The 25,151-nt window shown below is 43.4% G+C and overlaps 1 protein-coding gene across 18 annotated transcripts in view; it reads left to right on the forward strand.

Annotated features, from left to right (window-relative positions):
• wnk1b (WNK lysine deficient protein kinase 1b) overlaps positions 1-25,151 on the forward strand; it is an 85,679-nt gene that overhangs the window by 55,217 nt on the left and 5,311 nt on the right. For 3 of the 18 annotated variants that reach the window (XM_079653876.1, XM_079653892.1, XM_079653878.1), the window contains 26 exons: positions 591-2,000; positions 4,217-4,312; positions 5,074-5,148; positions 7,228-7,485; positions 8,747-8,805; positions 8,950-9,103; positions 9,282-9,398; positions 10,285-10,395; positions 10,568-10,619; positions 10,885-11,025; positions 11,681-12,569; positions 12,888-13,207; positions 13,301-13,371; positions 13,691-13,747; positions 14,620-14,688; positions 14,780-14,816; positions 14,893-14,963; positions 15,746-16,015; positions 16,800-17,071; positions 18,625-18,700; positions 18,793-18,922; positions 19,573-19,770; positions 20,132-20,224; positions 22,395-22,436; positions 23,869-24,041; positions 24,588-24,644. In XM_079653876.1, the coding sequence (XP_079510002.1) occupies positions 591-2,000; positions 4,217-4,312; positions 5,074-5,148; positions 7,228-7,485; positions 8,747-8,805; positions 8,950-9,103; positions 9,282-9,398; positions 10,285-10,395; positions 10,568-10,619; positions 10,885-11,025; positions 11,681-12,569; positions 12,888-13,207; positions 13,301-13,371; positions 13,691-13,747; positions 14,620-14,688; positions 14,780-14,816; positions 14,893-14,963; positions 15,746-16,015; positions 16,800-17,071; positions 18,625-18,700; positions 18,793-18,922; positions 19,573-19,770; positions 20,132-20,224; positions 22,395-22,436; positions 23,869-24,041; positions 24,588-24,644 (5,298 nt within the window). Of the gene's footprint in view, positions 1-590; positions 2,001-4,216; positions 4,313-5,073; positions 5,149-7,227; positions 7,486-8,746; positions 8,806-8,949; positions 9,104-9,281; positions 9,399-10,284; positions 10,396-10,567; positions 10,620-10,884; positions 11,026-11,680; positions 12,570-12,887; positions 13,208-13,300; positions 13,372-13,690; positions 13,748-14,619; positions 14,689-14,779; positions 14,817-14,892; positions 14,964-15,745; positions 16,016-16,799; positions 17,072-18,624; positions 18,701-18,792; positions 18,923-19,372; positions 19,771-20,131; positions 20,225-22,394; positions 22,437-23,868; positions 24,042-24,587; positions 24,645-25,151 lie in introns of those variants that run through there. The other 15 variants (XM_079653886.1, XM_079653879.1, XM_079653888.1 and 12 more) reach the window with 14 other exon arrangements.

Genomic DNA, 25,151 nt, shown 5'->3' on the forward strand with positions numbered 1-25,151 from the left:
ATCCCAAATGTAAATTAATAATCAAGAATGACGTAGCTGGCTCTATTGGCTCCAATTTTAGTTAGAATATAATGTTGTGGCTCATGGTCGCCTCCTCCACAAGAGGGGCACCTTTTTTATTTTTTCATTTGAATAGTCAAGACATCATGCTTAAAACCTCGGCTGACTAGATAGTTAGGTAGCAACTACTTAGTCAGAAGATTAACATTTGACAGTGATCATTTCTGAAATAAATGAGTGCAGATGCTTCAGGATATTATGGAGCAAACATTTGGCCTTTCTTCTCTTGATACCACCTCACTACAATCTACCTCTACCTGTGAGCTATAGCAGTGTCTCCCACTTCTACTGTCTTGTCTCTGTGCTGTGTCCTACCATTTCATCTCATCACTATCTGTTAGATATGTTCTGATCCATCTTAAGCACGTCATTTTGTTTCTAACCTGGAAAGATAATTAATTTCTTTTTTTTCTCTTGGTATTGCTTTGAAATGATGCTCTTTAATACACTGTTTTCTCCATTTCATGTGGGCCTTTGCTGTGGTTCCCTCTCATTCTCATCCTTAAATCCATTGTATCTCATTGTCGCAGCAGCATTCAATGCCGCACCCCTACAGCGGAGGAGGAAGCACAGGAGGGAGCATCCCCCTCCAAACCCTCCCAGACCCCCCTACTATTTTCTTCCCCTCCATTCCTGAGCGGCCCATATCTTTCTCTCCTCCCCCCACTGGGCCTCCTAAGGCCTACAACACCCAGAGACGCAAGAGCACGTCCATTCTGGAGGCACACACCCGACACTTCCAGCCTGCCTATTCTCGCTATGGGAGTAGCCTGCATCCTTTTGCTGGGATGGAGGGCGTTGAGACCCCTCCTCTCTTTGTGGTCAATCCCAGTTTTGCAGCAGCTGCTCAAAGACTTGGTGTTGGAGAGCCGCTGCATCTCCAAGGACAATCTGACCCGAGCTTGTACGTCTACAAAGACATGAGAGCAGAGCACGAGGAAGCAGTGAGGAGACTGAGTCTCAATCAAGCTGCCTTATTGGACCATTATGAAGCCATGGCCTATGGAGGTTATCCAATGACTACACACCAGCTAGGCCACTTGGGTTTCCATCAGCAGATGCAAGCAGCAGCAGCCGCCGCTGCTAGCATGGGGTTTGAGCCGGTTCCTCCCCCTCAGCCGGGCTTCTTGCAATCACATCTCATGCAAAGAATGAGCGCACACAGTCCAATCCCTCCACCTTTACCCCCCATGAGTGGGCCCGCCGGTGGCTCGACATCATCATCTGATGGATGCTACCCTCCACCACAGCACCCCTCCTCTTCTGCTTTCCCCATGTCCGCACCTGCGGTGATAGCCGAAGCCTTGCCATCAACTGGGAGTGTTTTTGAGTTCCATTTAGCCGCAGCGGCCGCAGCTGCTGCTGGAGACCCAAGCCTCCTGGCGTCCAGACTGTACCGGGCCCGCAGGAGCTCCATGGACCTCCCTCTGGATGACACTGGGACTGGGTCCGGAGGTTCAGGCACGTACAGCCGACTGCAGCCAGTGACAGAGGAGCTGTACACGTACCTCAGCCCCGAGCTCCCCTTACCTCCAGGAAGTCTCCTCCTTCACCACATAGGGATAGCCGGAAAAGACAGAAGCCCAGATCCTTCTAGTGACTCGTTTGCCTCTGACGCCGGAGAGTTCCAGTCCCCTCCTCCCCCACCTCTGCTCCCTCCCTTCGACTCCTCCGCTGCTCAGTCCATCCCTCACTCGTCCTCCGCTGTGTTCTACGATGCGCCCGGAGGACTGTTCCCTGTAGATCCCCAGGGACACCCACCCTCCATGCAGAGCTTTCTCCCTGCCACCCCATCCACTGAACTCGGGGGAGAACCATCCACCCAGCTGGAGTCTCTGATCCAGAGTGCCTGGGCTCGGCATGGAGGGGTGATACCAGCCCAACCCGATATGACATACCATGAGTCATTGATGGCCATGCAGGCCGCTAACCCCACTCTGGTACTACGTTCAGACCTAAAATACCCCTAAGACTCTGGGTCAATTACTATTACATACGTTCCTTTTCTAGCAAGGATTCACAACCACCACATATTATAATTGCCTTATTGTAACATTCTGTGCTCTTTTTTTATTGTTTGTCTGCAAGAAGGAATTGTTAAAAAAACGGAGAATGACAAATATTGCCATGGAACAAATATGTCATGCTAGTGTGCCCATTGGGTCATTTGCCATTGTGTATGGTATAAAAACAAGTAGAGAGATAGACAATGGTATCATACATCAGAGTAAAGTGAATCCTTCTATGAAAAGCAGCTGAATTATTTATAATAGTGGTATGACCTAGAGGCTTTTATCCCAATCCCTGTTGTTTCTTTTACCCTACCTACCCAGGAGCCCCCGATGATGTAGTCTTTGTTTGTGATTTTATCTCTTCAAGTCATATGAACACTGCAGAGAGAGGGTCTCATGGTCTGCCTTCAAAATGTCTCACATTATTACGTTTTCTGCCTCAAGAAGGATGCGTTATCGAAAAACGCTAGTCATGAGCAGAGCTTTCATAAAACTTTAAAGAAGAGGGCACAACCCAGAGCCCAACCAACCAGAAACATTCGATTTCAAACCCAACATAAGACTCAGCATCATGAGTGGAATCAAAAAGATTTAGAAAGCATTCAGAAGGTAGTCTTTGAGACCAACTCTGGTGTACAAGCTTTTCAAAGCGGTCAAAGCCCCCTCCTTTCTGTGTGTATTTTTTTATTTGTCATTGTCAGTAAGTAATATTTTGTCTGTATGTTCATATTTAAATGTATATGAGAAAATGTGTGTTTGTGGGAGTATACTGTATTTACGATATACTTCATTTTTTTGCTCATACAAATCCAAAGTCCAACATTAATGGTGAGCATTATATATACGGTAATAACACTTTCAAATGTAGCTTCATATTCTAGACACCTACATGGGGAATGACATGTTACGAATCCAAGAAAATCCTGAAAGTAATGATAAAGCTACGAGACTTTGCTGATTTGTATGGACAAACACACAGAAACATACAACAAAACCAAGGGGGCTTAGACAAACCTAGCAATGTAACCATGCAGATAAACATTTCATTTGTTTATTCTATATTCTTTCTGTTTTCTGTTGTAATTGTTTCTTTACTTTAGCATTTTATGTTGTCCTTTTCTGGTAATCAACTTTCTACCCAAGGTTCAAAAGTCACAGTTCACATTCATGAAACCTTTAGAGAGCTGATATTATCAGCATCACTTTTCCATGGTCTCTTTAAAACACTTATGATCACTCTTCTATTTTCTCCAATCTGTCTTATTTCATGTCGTTGAATTTAGGTTTTCTATCTTTTATATATTTATCAGATATCTTTTGTGAAATTCTTTATTGTCTTGACGTGTTGATGTTAAAAAGGCAGGTAGCAGTGTGTCTGATGCCACGTTCTTGTGCTTTGTGACGAGCAACAAACTGCAACAGCCTCCTACGGGTTCAGTCACAGAATATCTCTGTATGATTCTGTCCTGGTGTTCACACGGTCACTAGGAATGCACCAAGGAAATCAATAATCCCCAAATGTGCGTTACCAGGTAATCATTTAAAAACGGCAACATTACAAACCAATCAGACTTTCTTTTAGGGCTGCTTATAAAATGTCAGGAAGAAATTTCAAAATTAAGATCTTAGTATATTTGACGTGGCAATAGATCCAATAGGGCATCTGTGTAAGGTGTTTTAGGGCAAACAGCTGTGGGTTGTTTGATGTCATTATTCTAGCTTCCACTTTCTTTGACTTATTATCACTACCAATCACTAAGGGTTTGACCTGCATGTGAGAAATCCCTGTACTTACACCCTGCCTAACCCCAGTATTGTGCCTGTACTGTTGTACATGCTACACTACAAACTGTGTGTATTTGTTTATGCATACAGTCGGTATTGGTGTGCTTATATCTGTAGCCGTATAGATGTTGTCTGTGCATACGTGCATACACAAGAAGGAAATGTAGACTCCAAACTGATCACTGTAGTACAGCAGAAGTACCTTGTGTTTGCACTCATGTACGGTTTTTGAGTATGAGCTGCAAACATTTCCTTATTTTGTTCTTGTTTCTCTTTTGTCTTGTTGCCGATCTCTCTTGATTCCCTCTCCCACAACACCTCTTCCTCTCTGTCCGTCTTTCTGCAATTCTGTTTCTCAGCAGCAGGTTCAGTCCCCCATCCCACAATCCACTGCAGGACCACCCCCTCTGGTTCCTGCCAACACACAGCCAGCTCCTCCTGGGACCCCCCAACAGGTAAGATCTGTCGTAAAACAACCCAGAAAGTAACTTTTTGCATGGATCTAAAAGTGTGTTCTCTTATCTCATTTCATTACTTTGATCTCACTTTTAATACCACATTCTCATAAAGATAATACAAAAAAAATGACCCCACCCTATGTTGTGCTTATCCAGCAATAACTGGGCTTTGTCTTTGAAGTTGTTGCCTTTCCCTCGAGGGACCCCCCCCACAGAGCTGGCTGCTGCCTGCAGTCACAGCACAGAGCTGTGTTTGCCCCCAGCACAAACCACTGGCATGAACTAATTGCAGCTTTAAACTGAATTGATTGAGCATGAAATTGGACATTAATCTGACATCAAATGTTTTTAGTCAGAAAAACAGGTTTCCTCATTAGAACTAGCAAAACAACCACTCACACATAATTAAATTCAACATGTTTGTGGTTGTATAACAAACTTTTTATGGCATTTATACAACGTTGCACTAAATATTATTTATCTTAATATTGTATTGTAGCAGCCTTTCAGGAAATGAACTATTCATGGGATAATATAACATTGAATTAAGTAACATTAATTTTGCCAGCTGGTATTTTCCAACTCTTTTTAGTGTCTTATAGCTGGGATCATCTGAGTTTATCCTGGTTATTAGAAGCAGGACATGACTGGGAGATGAACTGCCTAAACAAAGTCTGAAACCTAAAAAGGATATTGGTGTAATCTTTATATATTAGTAATTTCCCCTCACTGTCTCTCTCTTTTCTTCCTTTCTCCAGGTTGTTTCATCCAGTCACAGTATCACATCGGTTCAGAGCCCCTCGCACACATCTCTGCCTTACACATCTTCACAGGTACGTAAATTAGCACCGCTAATTACAAATACATTTACGAGATTACCTCATAAACACATTCCTAATGCAAACAAGTTGCTGCTGGTTTTTCTGCAGACAGTAGCAGGATTTAACTCAAGATCATCTTTACCGACACACACACCTACCGCCTTTTATACACGCGCCAAAGTCTGAGTCAAAGCCAATTTAATAAACACTGACTCTTTTTATTGTCATCATGTAGAACCCTGAGGGTTAGTTTAGGTTCCAAACGACTCTCTGATAGTGTTGCTTTCCCACACACTCTTCTGTATATGCATTTCTGTAAAAACACAGTCAGCCAGGGACCAACATGGACAGTATTCAAGTATTTAATCACACTTCATAATCAATGCAATTACTGCATGTTTTGCTTGTTGTGAACTGCTTTTCTGTAAACTTCTTTTTGTCCGCTCATATTGTTTCTTTTTTTACTTTTCCCACTTGCTGGCTCATTGGCATGCTGCCTGCACTTATCACCGGGTTTGTTTGTATGTGTGTTTACACATGCTTCCTTATCTTTCTATACACAATGTGTGTGTTTTAATGTTTGATGTATGTGTTTGTGTGCGTTTAGTTTTTTGACGTCAGTCCATCTCCGAGTATAGAGCATCTTTATCTTCTGTACCAAGCTGCTCAGCTTGTTCTGGTTCAGGTAACATTTGATATGGCAATGTTTGTATTGTTTTCAGTGAGTGTGTACAGTATATGTGTGATTTGCTCAGTGGATATAGATCTGTCTGTGTTTGATGTCTATGGTTGGTAGCTCACCCCAGATGCTCTTACTTACTATCTGATCAAAAGCATTGAGCTCAAACACATTAGCACCTTTTTACCAATTGAGTTGTGCTAATATTTCCTGGATCAGAAGTGGTAAAGATTAAAAGGACATTTGGTTACAGTTGGAAGTGAAGAATGATGAAAGGTGTGTTGTGTCATTATCCAGGCCTGTATCCAGTTGGGCATTTTTATAAGTACTGTATATTGTTTTGCCAGAAAAGGATTTGACCTACAGGACACACACAATAGCTGTAAACTCAATTTAGAATTGCCACAGAATAAATGCATTTCTATACTCACAGTGTTTGAAAACATTTGTAAGTATGTTTCTAGTCATGTGTCTCCATTTGAATGTTTCATTAGGAGTGTACACATTGTGAAACAATCCTGCAACACTGTGCACTGCGTGTACAGATCTCAGTTGTGTGTCGCTGCATGGTCTCACAGTCACGTGTGTTTTACACAATCATCCTGTCACAGAGCCTGTTGTCACTAATGGTCTTGCTCAGTGTTCGAGTTGTCTTTCTTGTTTGAGGGTCAATGACGGGTCAGTGAACTGAAGATGGCTCTTTGTTTTTACACGGTTTATTATTAAGGTCAAGAAATACTCTTAAAGAGGCCCTATTATTCCTTTTGGGGGGGTTTTACCCTTCCTGTAGTGTGTTACACATACACACACTCCCCCCCCCCCCCCCCCCCGCGCCCCCCCCCTGCCTAACATGCCTCCATTGGACTACTTTGTGTACTTCTATAACACAGTGACATCACTATGTAACACTCACAATGCTATTGGCTAGCGCTCCAACCAATTGGCTAAGGGGCGGGACAGCTCTAAGCGGTTTTCCAATCAGAACAGAGCTGGCCAGCTAACCAATCAGAGCAGACTGGGCACTGGTTTCAGACAGAGGGTGAAAAGAGGCAGTATGAGAAAAATAAAGAGCTTTTTGAACATTAGAGCATGGAGACATGTCACAGTAGAGAAACTAAGTACTAATGTACACCTGAAAATGAGCATAGTATGTCCTCTTTAAGTTTATTGGTTTATTTTAATTTTGGTGTGAAGTCTTTAAGGCGCAGCAGTTAAACCAAAGGGCAGCTTTAGCTCACTGATCCATTATGAAGGAGATTGGCGTTAACACGTGATTACTGCCGGGTTTGTCTACTTCCTCCTCCTCCTCCCTGTGACGTTGCTCCCTCCCTTTTCCTTCCTCCCTTCCTCTGCCTTATCCACATTCTTCTTTCTCCCTTCTTCTTCCTTCTGGTCCTCCATCCTCTTCTCAGCCCAGTGTAACTCAGTCTACCATTTCCTCGACGACCTTGCCCTCTCCGTCGCCATCCCTCACTGTTACCATGCCGACAGCGGCCTCCCCTCCCTCTCCTCTGCCACTCCCTGTTGGGGTGGTGCCTACTATTGTTTCCCCTCCTCCTCCTGCTCCTCCTCCTGTGCCCACACCTGTGCCTCAGCCCTTGGCCACGGTGGTGCCAATCATCACTGTAGTCACCGCCCCGCCAGATACTCCCATGGAAGCTCCTCCCCAGGTACTGGTCATAGCCTGTCAGAGCAACACGTCAATGCTGTGGGCGAGTGAGGATTGTGTACTTTGTTTTGGGTTGGACAGCATGTTATATAAGATGAAACTCCATCTCTGTATTCTTGTGAGGTTTGCTCTTACTCTGTACCGAATCAGATTCGCCTGATTTTTTAGGTGTGCATGTGTAGGTGTGTATTATTCACAAAATTGTGAAGTACAATTGACCTGATGGAGCTTCCAGTCCTGCAAATTGAAAAAAGATCCCGAAGCAGCTGCATGAGTCAGTTTCTGAATGTTTCCAGACACTATATACTTAATACATACATAATGCATACATACATACATAATACATACATACATAATGCTTGCGTGTTTGGGACAAAATGTGCAAAATAAAAAACATGAATTCAATAAAAAAAAGTGAATTAGCAGTCCACGATAATAATATCAAATGTTATATCATATATTTTTGTCATGCAAAAGTGTTTCCCCCTTTGGTTAAAAAAACAGATCTGTATCTGACAGCATTTCTGAGCAGTAACAGAGATTGATAAATAATCTCAAATGACTCGAACATTGCGCTCAAGAAAAAATCTGTTACGAGTTGTTGTTGCATGATGCTCAATATCCTGCGCACCTCGTACGTTTTGATTGAAAGACCCTATTACAGCTGCATTATGAACCACTTTAGCTATCTGTGGATGACTCAGATGTTGGGTGGTTTTGTTCGCTTTTTCTTGGTTTGCATTTACAGTACATTCATATTTCAGTGCAAGAACAGTTTGATGTGTCATGGTGTGAGTGTAGCGACACCCTCAATCAAACAGTCATTGTTGGAAAGCTTTCCCAAACTGGTGCGGAGTCACAGAGCATATCAATGTTGTCACATGAACAAAATGGATCACTGTACGCAGGATTCTTTATGGTCCAAGTGCAGGAGTTCAAAAGCTCTTACATTGAAACAGGGTAGCATGTGTTATTGGAGATACTGTATGCACATAATAAATACAAACTATTGTCTTCTGGGGAAGTTGTCGCTTTGCTCCTTTTGTTTATTGCTCTATTTTGAAGTTGTTGTTGTTGTTTGGCTTCATATATTTCCATTCAAATGAATCCTCTTAAATCATGCTTTCATCTAGATTGCTCTCTTACTTGTGTCACTCTTTGCTTGTACTTCATGCATTCCTGTTGTATTTTCTTCTTTGTGTTGACACATCAAAATGATTGATATGTTTATGTGTATTGTCATGTGTCTGTGTGTGTTTCAGTCTTCAGAGCTGTCCCAGTCCCAACTACAGCCACCTCAAGTCCTCTCATCTATAGAGAGGTAATACATATGATGCACGAGCAAACTCACACACAAAGTCTGAACTCCTGCATGTATTGATTACATTTAATCATTTTGAATGGCGTCTCTGAGTCAGTTTCTATTTTCCTGTCATTAAATCTCTGTTTCCCCTCTGTGCCTCAGCGGCCACTCTGAGGCCTCAGGTCTGAGTGACGGAAACGAGGGAGGAGGAGGGGGTCGCCATGAAGGGCGCTCCACCAAGAGACATCAGAGGCGTTCAGTCCGAAGTCGATCACGCAATGAGAAGACCTCCAAGGCCAAACTCAATGTCCTCAATGTAATAGCACAGCCCATAAGTCCTATAAATCCTAATGAAGCAATAAGTGTTTATTGGTTGTGAGTGATGAGCTGCAATAAAAGTAAATAGAAACCTGCAATAGAGATATGTTGACTGTCTCCTTCTTTCTAATGGTGATGTTCTCTCTGCGTATTTCTACATGTGTGTCTGTGTATAGATCTCCAACCGAGGAGACAGGGTAGCAGAGTGTCAGCTGGAGACACACAACAGGAAGATGGTGACCTTCAGGTTCGACCTGGACGGAGACAACCCTGAGGAGATCGCCCAGATCATGGTACACACTCCGCCACGTGTTTCATCTTCTCCACAACTCTTCAGAATGATTTGCTCTCCTTTCAACCATCTTAATTCATTTATTATTCCATGCAGAGGCCTTTCATTATAACTACTTTTGTTGAAAATGTACTGTCCAAGACATAATCAGGACAAATTATATTGTTGTAAAAAGAAAACGTTTTTCCCCAAATGACAATACAAATAAGGGCTTTTAATTGAGGACATGTGCTTTCATTTGTACTGCAATCATTAGCCTTTGCAACTTAGTCTTTATGGCTAAATCTGGCTTATTAACATGATAGACTCAAGTGCCCATGCTGTCGATTCTTAGATAATTAAATACAAACCCTAATAATAATAATAATAATAATAATAATAACAATAAGGTGAGTACACCCTTTCTAAGAGCAATTTACTTCTAAATTACGGGGGGGGAAAGAGTGTAATTAGAATAAAAACAAAAAAAAATATCTTGAAAAATCAAACAGAAAACAAAAAAAATCACTGACCCAAAGACAAAAGGAAACTACGGCACAAAATATGCCATGTTTTTCAAAATGTGCAATGTTTGTGCTATGCCCTAGTCTTATATAATAGGGATAACCCGAGGTAAAGTAAATAATGATTTCGACAGGCCAAGGAATATGCTTCACATGCCAGTGTGCGTGCTATCTCCTCTTTGTCACCTAAAACCACTGAACACACACATAATTGCTCCTTTCCTTGTGCTTTCATTGTGATAGTTATCAACAGGTTCCCACGAGAGGGGAAATTATAGCTCTGTGGCAACGCACCGGCATAGGAAGAATAAACCAGCATGGTTTCTGTCACATATTATATACACACACACATACACACAACTTAATCTGACTTTTTCTCTGCAGGTCCAGAGTGAGTTTATCCTGGAGAGTGAGAGGGAGTCGTTCATTGAGCAGGTCAGAGAGGTGATAGAGAACGCAGATGAGAAGGGTCTGGAGAGAGACTCAAACAGCCAGGTAAATACAACACACACTCTTGATGTCTGTCTCTCGTTTGGTCTTTTTTATGGGTTCCTGATGTTGTTTCATGAATGTTTAAATAGCTGCTAATATGCAGTATAGCACCTTTTATTTATTTAACACAATGTATCTCTTAGTGTTTATTTCATGTTGTGTTGTTGATCTACAGATGGCAGGTGATATGGCGCAGCAGATTCCTACTAGATCTGTCCCCATGCCAGGTAAAAATATCAAAACAAAAAACCTTCGAAAAAAACAGCACTCGTTTAAATGCCAAAGGGGGACGCTTTACACCTGACTTTAAGCTTCTGTGTTGGCAAGCATTCAAAGTGTTCCTGCCAATTCTATACACTCCGTAAAGTGTCCAGTTTACATCCACAAAGCTTCCTTGGCTTGATGAACTCTGCTGTAGAATATCAGCGTGCATATGAATCTCTCGGGGATTAACAATAACAATGCTATGTATTGACATGCTCCTCTCTGCAGACATCTCTCCCAGTGCAACAGCACAAGTGGTCCATTCAGCGGGTCGGCGGTTCATCGTCAGCCCCGTACCTGAGGCCCGGCTGAAGGAACAAACACTCCCCTCTTCCCATTCTCCGGCCCGCCAACGGCCTGCAAGAATAGGTAAGGGTTGTGTTTGTGTGTGAGTTCTTCAAAAGTCAGCAGTTAACTTCTTTTCTTTTCGAATAAAAGGTTTGCTTTTAAACCTGTTATTACTCTGGTGGCCAAAAAGGGAAGCAAAGACAAACAAATGTTCCCACAGTCATCAGGTAAAGCTGTAATGCTTTTAGAAGAAATTGCCCAAATGATCCGTCCAAGTGCACAAACACACGGACAATTGCTTGATTTGATAGAATATGACCTTTTAATAGAGCAGTGAGATATTGTTTAGTTACTGCTCACAACAGAGCCGGTTTCTTGTGACCAAAGAACAGCTTAGGGGCTTTCTTTGGCCCGATGTGTAGCTGTCATGTAATCACGGCTTGAAATTGTTTTTATAAAATAGTCGTCAAGTATAGGAATTAGAAAGTTATGGACACATTACACTTATACTGAATACTATAAATATCTTTAAATAGTAGTGTCGCCCCTCACGCTCTCCCCCTTTTTTCTCTGTCTTTGTTTTCAGTGTCTCTTTGAACATCTTTGTGTAAATCACCTTGGGTCGCCTCTGTGTATGAAATATGCTTTATAAATAAACGTACTGCCTTCCTGCCCAAAGATTGTACAGTGAACCAGACGGGCATTGGGGATTAAACCACAGTTTCTCTGTCTGCAGTTCCTCCAGCTGCAGCTCCAGCCCAGACCCCCGCCACTGGTGTGAGCTTGTCCCAGTCAGCTGGAGCCATCAGCTTACAGCAGGCCTTCTCTGAGCTCAGACAGAACCGGGATCAGTTTGACCCCGGACCCAGCACCGCCCCTGCCTCCATCCACTCCACCCACCCCCCTCTGCAGCCTGAAGCAGCTACTGCCCCCCCACAGGCCAGCTCAGTCCCTCCCACTGTGGATCCTACTGCTGCTCTCCTCCCTTCTAGTTTCAACCCGCCACAGGAGCAGGTGTTGGAGCCCTCACTTTCTCCTCCTTCCTCCTCCTCCACCCCCTCCTATATGCCCAGTGCCCCTCTCATCCATCCTTGCTCCTCCCCCTCTCCTCCCACTGGGGTGAGTCAGTCCACCCTTCAGTCCCAGCCTGTGTCCCAGTCCCAGGTTCAAGCACAGATTCAGCCGCAGGCTTTCCCCCAGCCTCAGTCTCATCCTGTCATTGCTACATCAGCCCCCTCCCCTTTACCACCTGCCAGCATCTCCGGCCTCCCCCCACCACTACTCACCTCCCCTCCTCCCGCCCAGACTCCTGTATCCTCGCCTCCTTCCTCCACTCTTCTAGCTAGTGAAGTCTCCTCAGAACATCCGTCAGTGTCTCCCCCCTCCTCCTCTACTGCTGCCCTCTCCTCCTCCGTCATCCTCACCACCGCCCTCCCAGGTCCACAGCTCACTCCCCCCACCTCCTTCCACACCACCACCCCTCCCTCCTCTTCCTCCTCCGTTCTGGGGCTCCAGCCAGTGACCACCAATGTTCCTTCAGTCCAACCGACCTTGGTCCACTCCCAGCCGCAGACGGCAGCGCTTCCTGGGCAGACGCACACACACAGTGGGGAATGTGATGCAAGGTGAGAATATCTACTCCCTGACCTTAGTGTTTACGTACCAAAAGTAAGCACGGATAGCTTGCTCAGTTTAATTGTCCTCTTATTATTCTCTGATCAGACCGTTTCGGATTTAAGTCCTAACTTTTAAAGTTGTACACCATGCATTTTGTGTGTTGTTTTTTTTTTCTTCTGCCAAACATCGAACAGCTTTAGTTATGATTGTGTTGTCTCCTGGGAAAAGGTGAAATGTTCATGCACTCGTCACTATAAAGCCAGTTTCATGGGCTTTGGGTCATTTATTGAGCATCATTGCAGATCACTCATTGCTATCTCTCTCAGGTGTGAGGCGTTCAATGAGTCCCAGGGTAAGCCGGACGACATCCAGGCTCTGGAGATGAAGCTGCGCTCTCTCTTCATGGACATGGGTGGAGGGGGGTCAGCCACCGGGGGAGACCTCTCAGCTGCTGACCCTGCGTCTGGAGCCCACGCAGCAGGTACCTCGTCCCCAATGGGCCCCTGCCCTACCTCCAGCACATCTGTCACCTCACCTGTGTCCAGCCAGCAGGCCAACGCTCCTCAGCCCCCCTGCTCCCTGCCGCTGGGCTCCCCTGCCCCCGCCCAGAGACCAGGAACACCCATCTCCACCCCTGCTCCCATCGGTATGTAGAGGAATGTGTTTGTGTTTGTGTAAATGATATACTGTAGGGGAAACTGTGATATAACTTTGCTGCTCACTGATTTTATGATTTCAGTTTCTACAATCGTCCCTGCTTCATCCTTTGGCCAGACCACTCCATCCAAAGCTCCTTTATCCAGGACATCGGTGAGTGATCCAGTTTAACTGTAGATGGAAATACTACTTATGTCAATATACCTATTGGAAATTGTATCCATTATTTAATCCTGTAGACAGCTACTGTTGCATAGTTTTACAGTAATACACCTTTCAAATTGAAGAAGTCACATCATTTAATCTTTATATGTAACGGTTTTTCCGAGATGTTTCTACTCACTTTCCTTGCATGAACATTTATTTTCACGTTCTGTACAACAAACGCTGTTCTTATAACCTCCTCTACAAATATTTTCCCTCTCGTTTCTCCCTCTCTGTCTTTTCATGGCCTCTATTTCTCTGGGATCAGGCCAGTTCTCCTCCTTCAGAACTCCTGCCATCATTCCCTGGACCTTGTCTAACACAGGTGTTTTTTTTATCCTTTTAAGAGTTCTATTTCCCATGCAATGCAACACTGTGTGTAACCGGAGCCTGTAATGCCTATGATGGCATATCCATGCATCTGTTGTGTGTGATTAATGCTTCTGCTGGGAAAAAACACTTTTAATTCCAATGCTCACTGAACATTTAACAGCACCCGCCTAACCCTGAAATATACCTAAGAAATAATGACATATTAAATCAAATACAGATATTTAACTAGCAACTAGCACTTTACTTTAAATTATAAAAGGATTACATTCAGAGAGCAGCAGTCCAATAAAAAAAGGATGAGAGACATGGAAACTCAGAGAAGTACCTCCAATCAGAGAAGTATTTTTAGCATTTAGTCTCCAGCACATTTAATTGCCTCTGCCTCTGTGCATGCTGGTGTCTAAAGATAGCCACACCATGTGACCACTTGATAGTGAGACTTGTGTTTCTTAGATGGAAAACATTGAAGCCAAGATACCATCTTTCACTCCTCGTCCTTTATGCAAGTCTCATAGCCGAGACTTGTCCTGTTTGATCAACATAATCCCGCTGCTGTTGAGCTCAAGGGATTTGCCTTCCACATCACCTTACCTGGGATTGTGTGTGTTTGCTCAGGAGAGGGGGCTCCTGAAACTTAGAGAGATAATGCCTTTCACAGTACCCGACTTCAAAAATATACACACTTAAATCTTCTGAAATGCAGTCAAATATATAAAAAGTGTTTACAGTCGAGCCCTAGTAGCCATACTTGTGTGCTTTACGCTGATCTGTGCTTGTATTGCTAATCAACTTCAGTGGCTAATCCTGTGTGTGTTATCTTATTATTTTCTGGTGGGTTTAAATGTGAATCTGTCTCGTTTCCAGTCCCAGCAGCCTCTGGAGGACCTTGATGCTCAGTTGAGGAGAGCGCTCAGCCCAGAGACACACACACAGGTAAACACCAAACACACACAATTGGATGTTAATCTGCTAACTCATACTCCTTTTAACCCACTTCCTTCTTCTCCCTCTTTGCTCACTCAAGGCCTCTCACAGTGGCACGCATTCAGCGGGACAACCAAGTATGTAAATGAATACATCTGTTATTTTATCTTGGTGTTATTTTTATGTCTAATGTCTGTAACATCTGTCTCACAGTTCCTTTCTCTCTGGATGAAGCTGAGTCCACCTCTGGTCATTCAGGTGGAATTAAACTGGGAAGATTTCAGGTAAAATGTCCCTCATACTCCAGATCCTACAAGAATACCTACACATTTCCTTTTATGGCTTGTGAAAGGAGGACATAATGAGTTAAAAGACTTTTAAAAACGTTCTATTTCAGGTTGTGATGCTTCTTTGCCTGAATGTGTTGATTAAAGTTCTCTGTTTATTCCACTGTTAGCAGCTGATTCATTGTAGCCTTTATTTAACCAGGTGAAATCCCATTGAGATCAAACGATCTCTTTTTCAAGGGAGACCTGCAGCAAGTCGGTTACACATAAAAACAACAGAAGACAAAAAGGACGTCATACAACATAATTACAGGGATACAATTTACAAACCTATCGACACTGACAGGAACCAAGAATATCAAATTGCATTGCATCTAGCCGAGCTTCAAAACGATGCAGGAGAACCAAGATGCTCAGTTTCAGTTCTTTTTGCAGAGTGTTCCAAGCTAGAGGAGCTGCGCACATAAAAGCTTTCATTCCTAAATCAGTCCTAGCACTTGGCACATGTAACAAAAACACATCTGGAGATCTCATTAGCGACTTGCAACTCTCTGTGAGATCAGAGAGCAGATATAAGATGGTAGTTTACCCAACATGGCTTTGTAGATGAACATGTACCAATGACTGAGCCTCCGTACAGTTAGTGAAGGCATACAGGGTACAGTGAAGAGTAAGTACTTTACAGTTCGTAACAAATCTCAGCGCACTGTGATAGGCGATTCATACTGTCTGGTTCTTCTTCTCTGTTGCATTGTCACCTCACTCCTCTCACTGGTCAGGTGTCCTTGGCCACTGAAGCGTCTCCTGTCCACCGCCCGGCCTGCACTGAGTCTTCCTCCACCTCCTCCTCCTCCTCCTCTTCTTCCTCCTCGTCCTCCTCCAGTCTCTCCAGCCCGGAGAATACACTGCACAGGAACTCCTCGACTCCTCTCAGAAAAGGAAAAGGAGGGGACGTTGTTGATGGACCTCCTCAGCGCTCTCAGGGGGGGTCCAAACAACCCTCCCCGCTCACCTCACCCTGCCCCACCACCACAATCGGACGCTTCCAGGTATTTCCTGTTTGTGATCGTGCAATGCACTAGGCGAAGGGTTTCTTTACTAAATGCATTGTTGGGGTAGTTTCTCTAAAGAAGTAATGCATTACACATTACTACTTCCTTTTAAAAAAAGTAATCCCTTACTTTAGTAAATGAGTCACTGCTGATAGTAATTAGTTACACTACTAGTCACATTACTTTTGGACTCTATAACATCCCCTGAGATGCACCATAAATCCAATGAGAAATAACAATATAAAGTTGAACCTCATTTATCCCGGATCAGCACCAATCCTTTACTAATTAAGCCAATCCTGAGGTTTGAACATCAGCACTGTTTTCTTAGCTCAGTTTCATCAGAACACTGGTCCAGGTAGCTTCAAAGGTTCTCCTATCTGCTGGCCGCCCGCCTGTTACCTGTATCTTCCTCAACATGTTTGGGAAAGAGGGTGGCAGCCTTTCCTCAATGATGTTTGCTGCGCCTGTTTATCTCTGCTGTGAGACTCTGACATTACTGGTCCATCTCATCATCCATGAAGTCACGAGTGTAGTGAAAGAGAAAAGGGACGTTTGATTTATTTCTCTGTCTCCTGATATTTAGTTAAAGTATCCAAAGTAATGAGATAACTTTGTGCTTAGTAACTGAAATATTATTACTGCTGCTATCAACAGTAACACAGACAAATGTAATCTGGTCACAGTAACGTGTTTGCCCCAACACTGGCCACATGTATAAACTAATGATATTTTCCCTTTTCTTTGTCCTACCAATATTATTTTCGCTCTTCTATATCAGGTCACCACCAGCCCAGAGGCCCGTGTTGGTAGGTTCTCAGTCAGTCGTGCCCAGGAGCAGAACCTGGAGTCCGGGCCGACCCCCCCGCCTGCCTCCCCGGCTGCTAACGGACCCAGTCACCCTGCGCAGGCTCAGAGTCCAGACTCCACTCATAAAGCGTCACTGCCCAGTTTAAACAACAACTCTTTCAATAACTCCTACATCAGCAGCGACAACGACTCCGAATTTGAGGATGAAGACTTCAAACTGGAAATCAGCCACCTCACAGAAAAGTGAGTAACCCCTCCCCTCTTTCAAAGAATCTCAGAGATATTACAGACTTGTTGTCTTCTCAACACTTCAATCAATCTTTCACTTCTCCTTCACCTTTTGTTTATTAAGTCAAACTGCTATAAACTAGATTTTACTCTCTTCTTTCTTCTCCTTTTTCTATTTCTGTGCCCCCAGAAATAGTGGGCTATTCTTCTCTTTTCTCCTCTTCCTCTTTGAGCATGAGGTTAACCAACCACTGTCCTTCATTACTTATTTTTCTAGCTTCTTCCTCTTTTCTTGAGAAGGGATGTTAAGCACTTCCCAGAACCAGTAGCGTAGGCAGAAATGTACTTTAGGGCGGGCTTGTATAAAATAGGGTGGGCCAGCTTTTTCCAGGGGGAAAAATGACTTTAAACTAGGGCTGGCCTATAATAATAATATATAATAAGGCCCATTGCCAAGCATCGTTGTAGCATTTCCCTCCGAATAATGGTCGAAGACTTGACTGATGATATGAATTTATTGAAATCTCCAATAAGTAAGAGTAATAAGTAAGAGCTATAAAGACACAAAAATAACATACATTTAGGCTCCATCCGTAATAGAATCACTTTAGCATACTACCAAAAGTGAACTGCAAACAGACAGCAAAGTTACAAAACAGCATACAAACGAATTAGGACACAACCTACATGTTTATATTATAGTTAATACCAACATTGTGCCTCTTCGGGGGGTGCTAAACTTAAACATAAACTTTATCCTTTACTTTCTCCGTCTTTATATGTAGATTAATCTCTGCTCCTTTTCTCCGTCACGTTGTTTCCATAGCAACAACAACTTCCTGTCAACGGTGCAAACTCGCCTTAAAAAATAAAAGCATCTAAATAACACCAGAAGTTAACCTAAATTACATTTCAGACATATTTACAACTGCAACAAAAGTAACAAAAACAACGTAATATTCTTTTCAGTTTCACAGAACACAAATTGGGTTATTTACAATCGTTATGTAACTCTTTTATTGCACCAGGTAACGGCAACAATAGGTTGTAGCATTCAAACCTGCTCATGGACTTGCAGTGGTCCTCGCTTTTTTTATGTCTCTCCGAGTTACGCAGGTGCCTCCAGTCTACATATCCATCCCTCGTAAATGCACCTTCAGCTCCTGGGCTGGGGAAATGTCTGCACATTTTACAGAAAAGCGTCCCTGCAGGCAGCTCTCTGCCTCTCTCACGTTACTATGGCGCGCGCCGGAACCAACAACCAGTTTTTACCGTAAAGGACTTCGGATCAGAGGATAAAACACACACACTAACATTAATTCAACTCGATATTTGTTCACTTGAATTTCACTTTGAATGCTTGGATATTCTCAATGGGTGAATACATTTTTTTATAATAATAATAATAATAATACAAAAATAAAACAATTGGCCCACCCTTGCTATGCCACTGCCCAGAACACTTAGCCCTCCTCATCTCTCTCTGCTTCCTTACCCTGATTATATTTTTCTTTCTTTGCCTGTCAAGATTTTATTAATATGTTTGTGTTCCCTCTTTTTACCACCAGGCACATGCGTGAGATTCAGGCCTTACACTCCCGCCAGAAGGAGGAGATAGACAGTCTCTTTACAAAGCTGGGAAAGGTCTCTCTCCTTGTTTCAGCAGTGCAGACACTATGAACAGCATCAAATACAGTACATATCTCTCAACCATTCGTCCTTTGGTTTTGATGCAGGTTCCTCCAGCTGCAGTGCTCCCACCAATTATAGGCTTGACTGGAAGGAGAAGACGACCTACGAAGAGCAAATCCTCCAAATCGTCCAGAACCAGCTCCACGCACAGCAGCAAGAGTCCGTTACAACCAGGTACGCTCTTCTGTCAGAAGCAACACCATTTCTTTCTCTCTTCTAGTGGTAGCCTTGTAGCAGTTGGTTCAAAATGTTTCCAGGATTTCAGATATTCTCGCCGTTACCCCATCATTAAAACATAGCTGCCAGCATCGCTATAGGTCTTTTTGAATCTAATTTAACAATTGAGAGCAACACAAGTGAATCCTCACTTAAACTTGAACAAATTGCAATGATGAACATGGCTTGATACCATTAGAGGAAAGTGAGAAAATGTGTCCTTTGTATCATTTGGTTGAAATGACCTGGCTTCAATGTTCACTTAATCTTAACTTGTAAACTTCTTCCAGAATAGATAATAAGGTTCACCCTAACTTTACACTGTTTCTTGTGTTTATGCATGCATGTGCACATACGTGTGTGTGTGTTGCTGGTTACACGTGCATGTGTGGGTGTTTGTTGGTGCAGGCTCAGAGCTTCAACATTTCTGACTGCTTTCCCTGTCTGTCTCTCTCTGTGTGTGGTCGTGTGTGTGTGGGGGGGTTGTCTCTGGAAATGTCTGTGGTGACGGGTGTCTTATCTGTGTGTTGTATTTTTGTGTGTGTGTGTGTCTGCGGTGCGTCCTTCCTGCCCTGTCCTCTCCTGCCTGTGCCTTGTGGTGTCTCCAGGCAGCACTCTATCGGCCCAGAGCGCCCCCACCCTGCCCCCCGGCCCGCTGGCTCTGTTAGCCCCAGGAGGACTTGCCGATTCGGGCAGCAGTACTCTGCTCCAGCCTCTCAAACCCTCTCCCTCAAGCAACAACGTGTGCTCGGCCTGCACCAGCGACACGGCGCTCTCTGTGCCCAGCCTGTGTGCTCCCACCCCAGGTAGGCCATTGTTGATCCCTTTTCGGCCTCATCAGCTTCCCCACAACATGATATTTACACACTGATGCATGCACTTGGTTTGCCTTCACACTTCTGCACTTCAACAATACACTTCTCACACTGTTTCTATCTTTCTCTAGCTGTTTCTAAAATTGGCTAATGGACTGTGACCTTTGTACTCCTTCACCTGTTTCTCTCTCCTTCCCTCTCATCCATACCTTTTCTGCCCTCCTTTTTTCCACTCTGTTTCTTTTTATCTGTTTTTCTTTGTTGCTTTCCTCTCCTCTCAATATCTCATCTTCACCTCTCCTTTTCTTCACCTCTTCTCTCCTCCTCTTCCTCCCGTCCTCCCTCTCTTCAGGCTGTGTAAAGTTCAGCTGGGGTTCGGAGCGTTTGGCCTTCAAGCCTGGCGGCAGGAGGACGCGCTTTCTGAGTACGCCCTGCTTGGCTCTTTGTGTGTAACGCTTTATTTCTTTGCTCTTCTCTTTTGACCCGTCGTCCTTACTTACTTTTGATCTTACTTTTGTACTCCTGTATCTGTCAAGTCACGGTCATCCTGTCTTCCCTTGGGGTTCCTTCTTTGATGGAGGAAGACCTTTGGCTACTGATATCATTAGTGTCAAAAAAAGTTAGCTTTTAGGCATTAATAGAAAACCATCTCACCCTGGGCTTGCAGACTTTTACTATCTTAAATCAACACTTTTAAACTACGTGTGCTGCCCTATGCAGGTACAATTAGCAGTCAGATGCTTTTTTACATTTATTCCTATCTTCCTTACAAAAATTCTTATTGTTTATGTTGGAAAATTAGTGAAAATCTCAGGATAAAAGCTTACTTAATAAGGACACAGAAAGTTAGCCCAATGTCAAAAATGTTCACATCCTAGAGCTTCCCATCGTCATCTTAACTAACGTTTTAGTCTTCTTTCCACTCCCTCTATCCCTCTCAGTATTCTCTCCCTTTCTTTCCTTCCTCCATGAAAAATAACTAATCTCTTAACTTCACATATAATTACAATCTTGTGCACTTTAGGCTGCGGGTGTTATCTTCAGGCAGGGTGGAGCATGCCAGGCTGATCACCAAACAGAAATTGTGATTTGTAATGCCATGGAGCATTGTGAAATCCTTCAGATTTCCATCCTGATTGACTTGTTGACAGCCAGGAGCAGCAAGTGCAGTTTATACTACAAGCCCTGGAATTCTAAGGGTTGCAGACGCTCTTTTATCAATCATCAGAAATACAAAACAAAATCATAACCAGAAATCATTGCATGAACATTAATAAGCTCCCTGGGAAAGCATCGGCTACACATTGATTGTGAAAGTAGCTTCATTGATAACTAGCCCTTCTGGCAGTTAGCAATGTGTGATAGTCTTGTTTGTCTGTCAGTCTGGATTTCTAATGCTGGGTGCTTCCATTTCTAAACTCTTGTCTCTGTAAAACAAGCACACTAACAGGGAAAGACCAGTTGACTCCTGATGACTTGAGATTTTCTGCTGTACAGTTTGGTTCTTTATGAATAGATTATTAGTTTGAACTTGATTTATTGCAATGACCCGTTGAAGCCCAGCTCTGTTCATATACTGTGCAACGGTCTGCAGTTATTTAGATATTTTCCTGATTCAGATGTTTATTTGTTTTCTAAATTGATATTGTTACTTAAATGTGTTGTGCTTTATGAAGAGATGTTTATGAATGCTTCTGAACCCTCTGCAGCTCCACCCTTTCTCACTCCTTTCCCTCACTCCCTTTCCTCCCCCGTCTCTCCCTCACCTGTCCCCCAGTCACTGCACAGACAGGAGGGGAGAGAGACGGAGCTGGGTCTTAAAGATCATCACTTGTACTTTTTCATAAACAGGTCGAATTGGAAATTAATGTATTCATCTTTAAAACAGAACTCAATGGCCATTTTGTTTGGTTCTGACTTAATGAGAGATCTGTGCAGCGAATCAGAGCTCAGGGAACAGCGTACTTACATATTTAATTTGGACCCAGTTCTTGTAAGGGCCTGCGAGCTGTAGAGAGGTCTCAGAATCAGAGCCAGGGGTTGGTTACCCAAAGCGTCTTCAGGCCACAGTACACCGGCAGCACTTTATCAACACTGTTTGGTACGCCTGTCTGTTTCTCCCAACTGGAGGAATGCCGACCACCATCTACTGTATAGGAAGTCATAGCACCCCACTTCAAAACATTCAAATTGTCCTCTTTAGGAAGTGGCCAAGGTCTTAGTTACTGATAAATATAATAAACCAGATTGATCTATTCAGTATTTATATGTAAGTTTGCTTATATGTGTCGGCATTTACCTAAATATCTTGGTCTTGTCTATGGAAGAACATCTTTAGATGAGTATAAAAAGGGCAACCTGTGGTCAGTATCACCAGTATCACACTTTCCATTTATACATTTAAAAACTGCACTTTGCTTTACAGAGTACTGTGTGGAAAAGGTACTGATGTCTGTGTGAAGATGTTACTGGGCAACTCAACCCCGAGGTTTTGTTTATCGACTGCTTCAAGTTCAAATATTCCTCCTGGGATGCATTGTGTGTGGATGTCGGGTGTTGTGGGTTTAATTCTGACTCTCTCCAAACCCTCCAATCGTTGTCTTCCGGCTGCACAGGGAAGATGGTGAAAAAAGTGTGCCCCTGCAACCAGCTCTGTAGTAATTATCTCTCTTTTTGGTCTTCCCTCCCTCCATCAATCCCCCTTTCCATCCTCGCACTCGCTCTCCTGCGCTTCCTCCTCTAATGCCCTTTAGATTTCAACTTTGACCCTCTGCTGGATTTGAGATCAATGTGATTCAGTTATGTCAGCTACTGTGTTTTCTATGTAGACATTTGATATATCGAACGATCACAGTTTCACACCCAGTTTGAGGACTGAAATAACTGAATCCAGCGGCCATCACAAATTCAAAGCAAACAGTGCATGCACCTGCAAGCTATTACACACACACACACACACACACACACACACACACGCACACACACACACACACACACACACACACACACACACACACACACTGCTGTTTGTCCCTCTGCCCCCTCCCTATCCTCTCCTCCCTCGTCATGGCTTGTTGTCTTGACTACATTGCCCAGAATTCCATGCTGCTGCAGTCAGTCATGACTCAGCGTCTCCCCATTCTTATTTTCCTCCATTTTATTCAGCATGACATGCTGGTTTCTGTCAGAACAGCTGTATGATTATGTTTTACCGGCTGATGCCTGCATATTCTGTTTTTATCAGTTGACTTTATCTTTAGTCTCGTTTGAAGCGATAGTAGAGGAAGGAGGATAGAGAAATATAAAAACCAATTGAATGATTAGGCAGTATTCGCGGTAGTAAAATAAACGGGGGGATATCTATTAATCATAAAGATACACATGCAGAGTCTAGTAATATTTCATAATTGTCCTCCTCCGACCTCTCAGCAGAGACTGATTTTGTTTCCTCTTGGGTTAGTAGAGAGACACTAACGTGAAGCACCTGCTTTAATTTGAGTACTGTTATCTTATAATAGATAATGGTAACTTAAACAGAGGCAACATGCTCAGCAGCACTGACCTGCAGTCAGCCTGGTGTGTGTGCTTTCTCTGCAGTTCATTTGCTGTAATGTGTTTGAGGCTCTGGGTTGGCAAAAAGCAAACTAGTAGCAGCTGTCACAGAGCTTGAGTGCCATCTTGTGGTTAAACATAAGAGCATGTTGTGTGTGAAGGCTGCAGGGAGCATATCACAGGCGGGCCAGTGTATCATAGAGTAGTAACACTACAATATTTAAATGGTTATATTCTGAAACAGGTTGAGTTTTGTCACATTAGTTGATAAAATGATCTGTTTTAAATGTTGCTCTAGTGACATAGTGTTTCTCATGTTCCTGTCTGTCATCATTATTTACATCATTACAATTAAATAATATAATTCCATGACCACATGCTGACCTGCCCTAAACAAGTTGTCCCGGCCAGCCTCCTCCACCATGTAACAGTCAAGACAGAAAGTGCATAGTCATAATTAAGATAACATCAACTATCATGTTTTAGTTTGAACATATCTCTCATGCTTTGCTCTCCTCTCTCGCTCTCCCCCCACAGGGACTAACAGCACCAACGCAGTGAGTGGGTCAGGGGGTCTGTGTCAGAGCCAGGGGGGCTCTCAGTCCCTGCCCCCCAGCATGTCTGCCCCCCACCAGAGGAAAGGAACCTTCACCGATGACCTCCATAAACTGGTGGACAACTGGGCCCGAGATGCCATGAACCTCTCACAGGTTGTTCTATGATTCCTCTCACTGTAGCAGAAGGTGTTATAATAATGACTCCCCACTTCCTGTGTTTAGCGTTCCAGACAAAACATGTGATGATTTATATTGATCCTTGAGGTTTAGAAAATCACTTTTTTTGTGAGTTAAAGGTAGGGTATGTAAGTTTGTGGAAACGGCTCGGATACATTTTTTGTTATATTCCATGGAATGCTCTTAACATCCCAATAGCAATAAATATCTTAAGTGCTTTGACAAAAAATCCATTAAAAAATGTAACCTGTGGAAGCCGTAGTACTGTAAAAAGCACGACCAATCATTTTAGCCGGCCCGGCTAAAATAACTGGATGGCCTACCTGCCTGTCAGCCTTCCATCTGTGCACAAACTTATCTCGTGCCCTCATTGGTCATGTGCGCGTTCGTGTGTGTTGGAGGAGGGGCTCTGTAAGGAAGTGGCAGATTTTCTCCGGTCGTGTATTTTCAAATTCTAGCGATCTCGAGCCGGTTTCTCAAACTTACCTACCCCACCTTTAACTAAATATTCAACTTTTTCAGGGGAAGAGGAGTGCCAAACAGCTGCCGCAGGCCCCAGCACAGGGACACAGCTACGAGGTGAGTTTACAAATACATGTGATCATCATGGCCTGTCAGGGGCCTCACCTTCATCTCTTCACATTAAGTGCACATGGCGCAGCTGACTATACATTCCAGCTTCATTATATGCATAGATAACTTACAAACCATCCAGGGCATCTATTCTGTAACACGTTTATCTTTTCGTTTGGGCTCATTTGATTAAAGATAACTGATGCTCATAACTGGATTCCAACACATGGACTGTGGAAAGGATTGTATTATACAAAATATTGAATCCGCAAAACCAGCTAATATGCAATGAATCTAGGACTTTTGGGCCCCCAAAAAACAATGTTCACCTAAGATGCCTGTTTTCAAAATTGACGTTACAAAAAAATAAATCTTCATTTTGCCCTAACCTAACCCAGTCTAAAAATGACTCCTTCAGCTTAAGGAACAAACAGCTGTCCAAATCACAAATTAGAGATTGAAAGTCATAAAAAGCTATACATGTTTTCGATTTACAGTCTTTCCTCATGTCCC

Source organism: Notothenia rossii (assembly GCF_949606895.1).
Source record: "Notothenia rossii genome assembly, chromosome: 10".
Classification (NCBI taxonomy): Eukaryota; Metazoa; Chordata; class Actinopteri; order Perciformes; family Nototheniidae; genus Notothenia; species Notothenia rossii.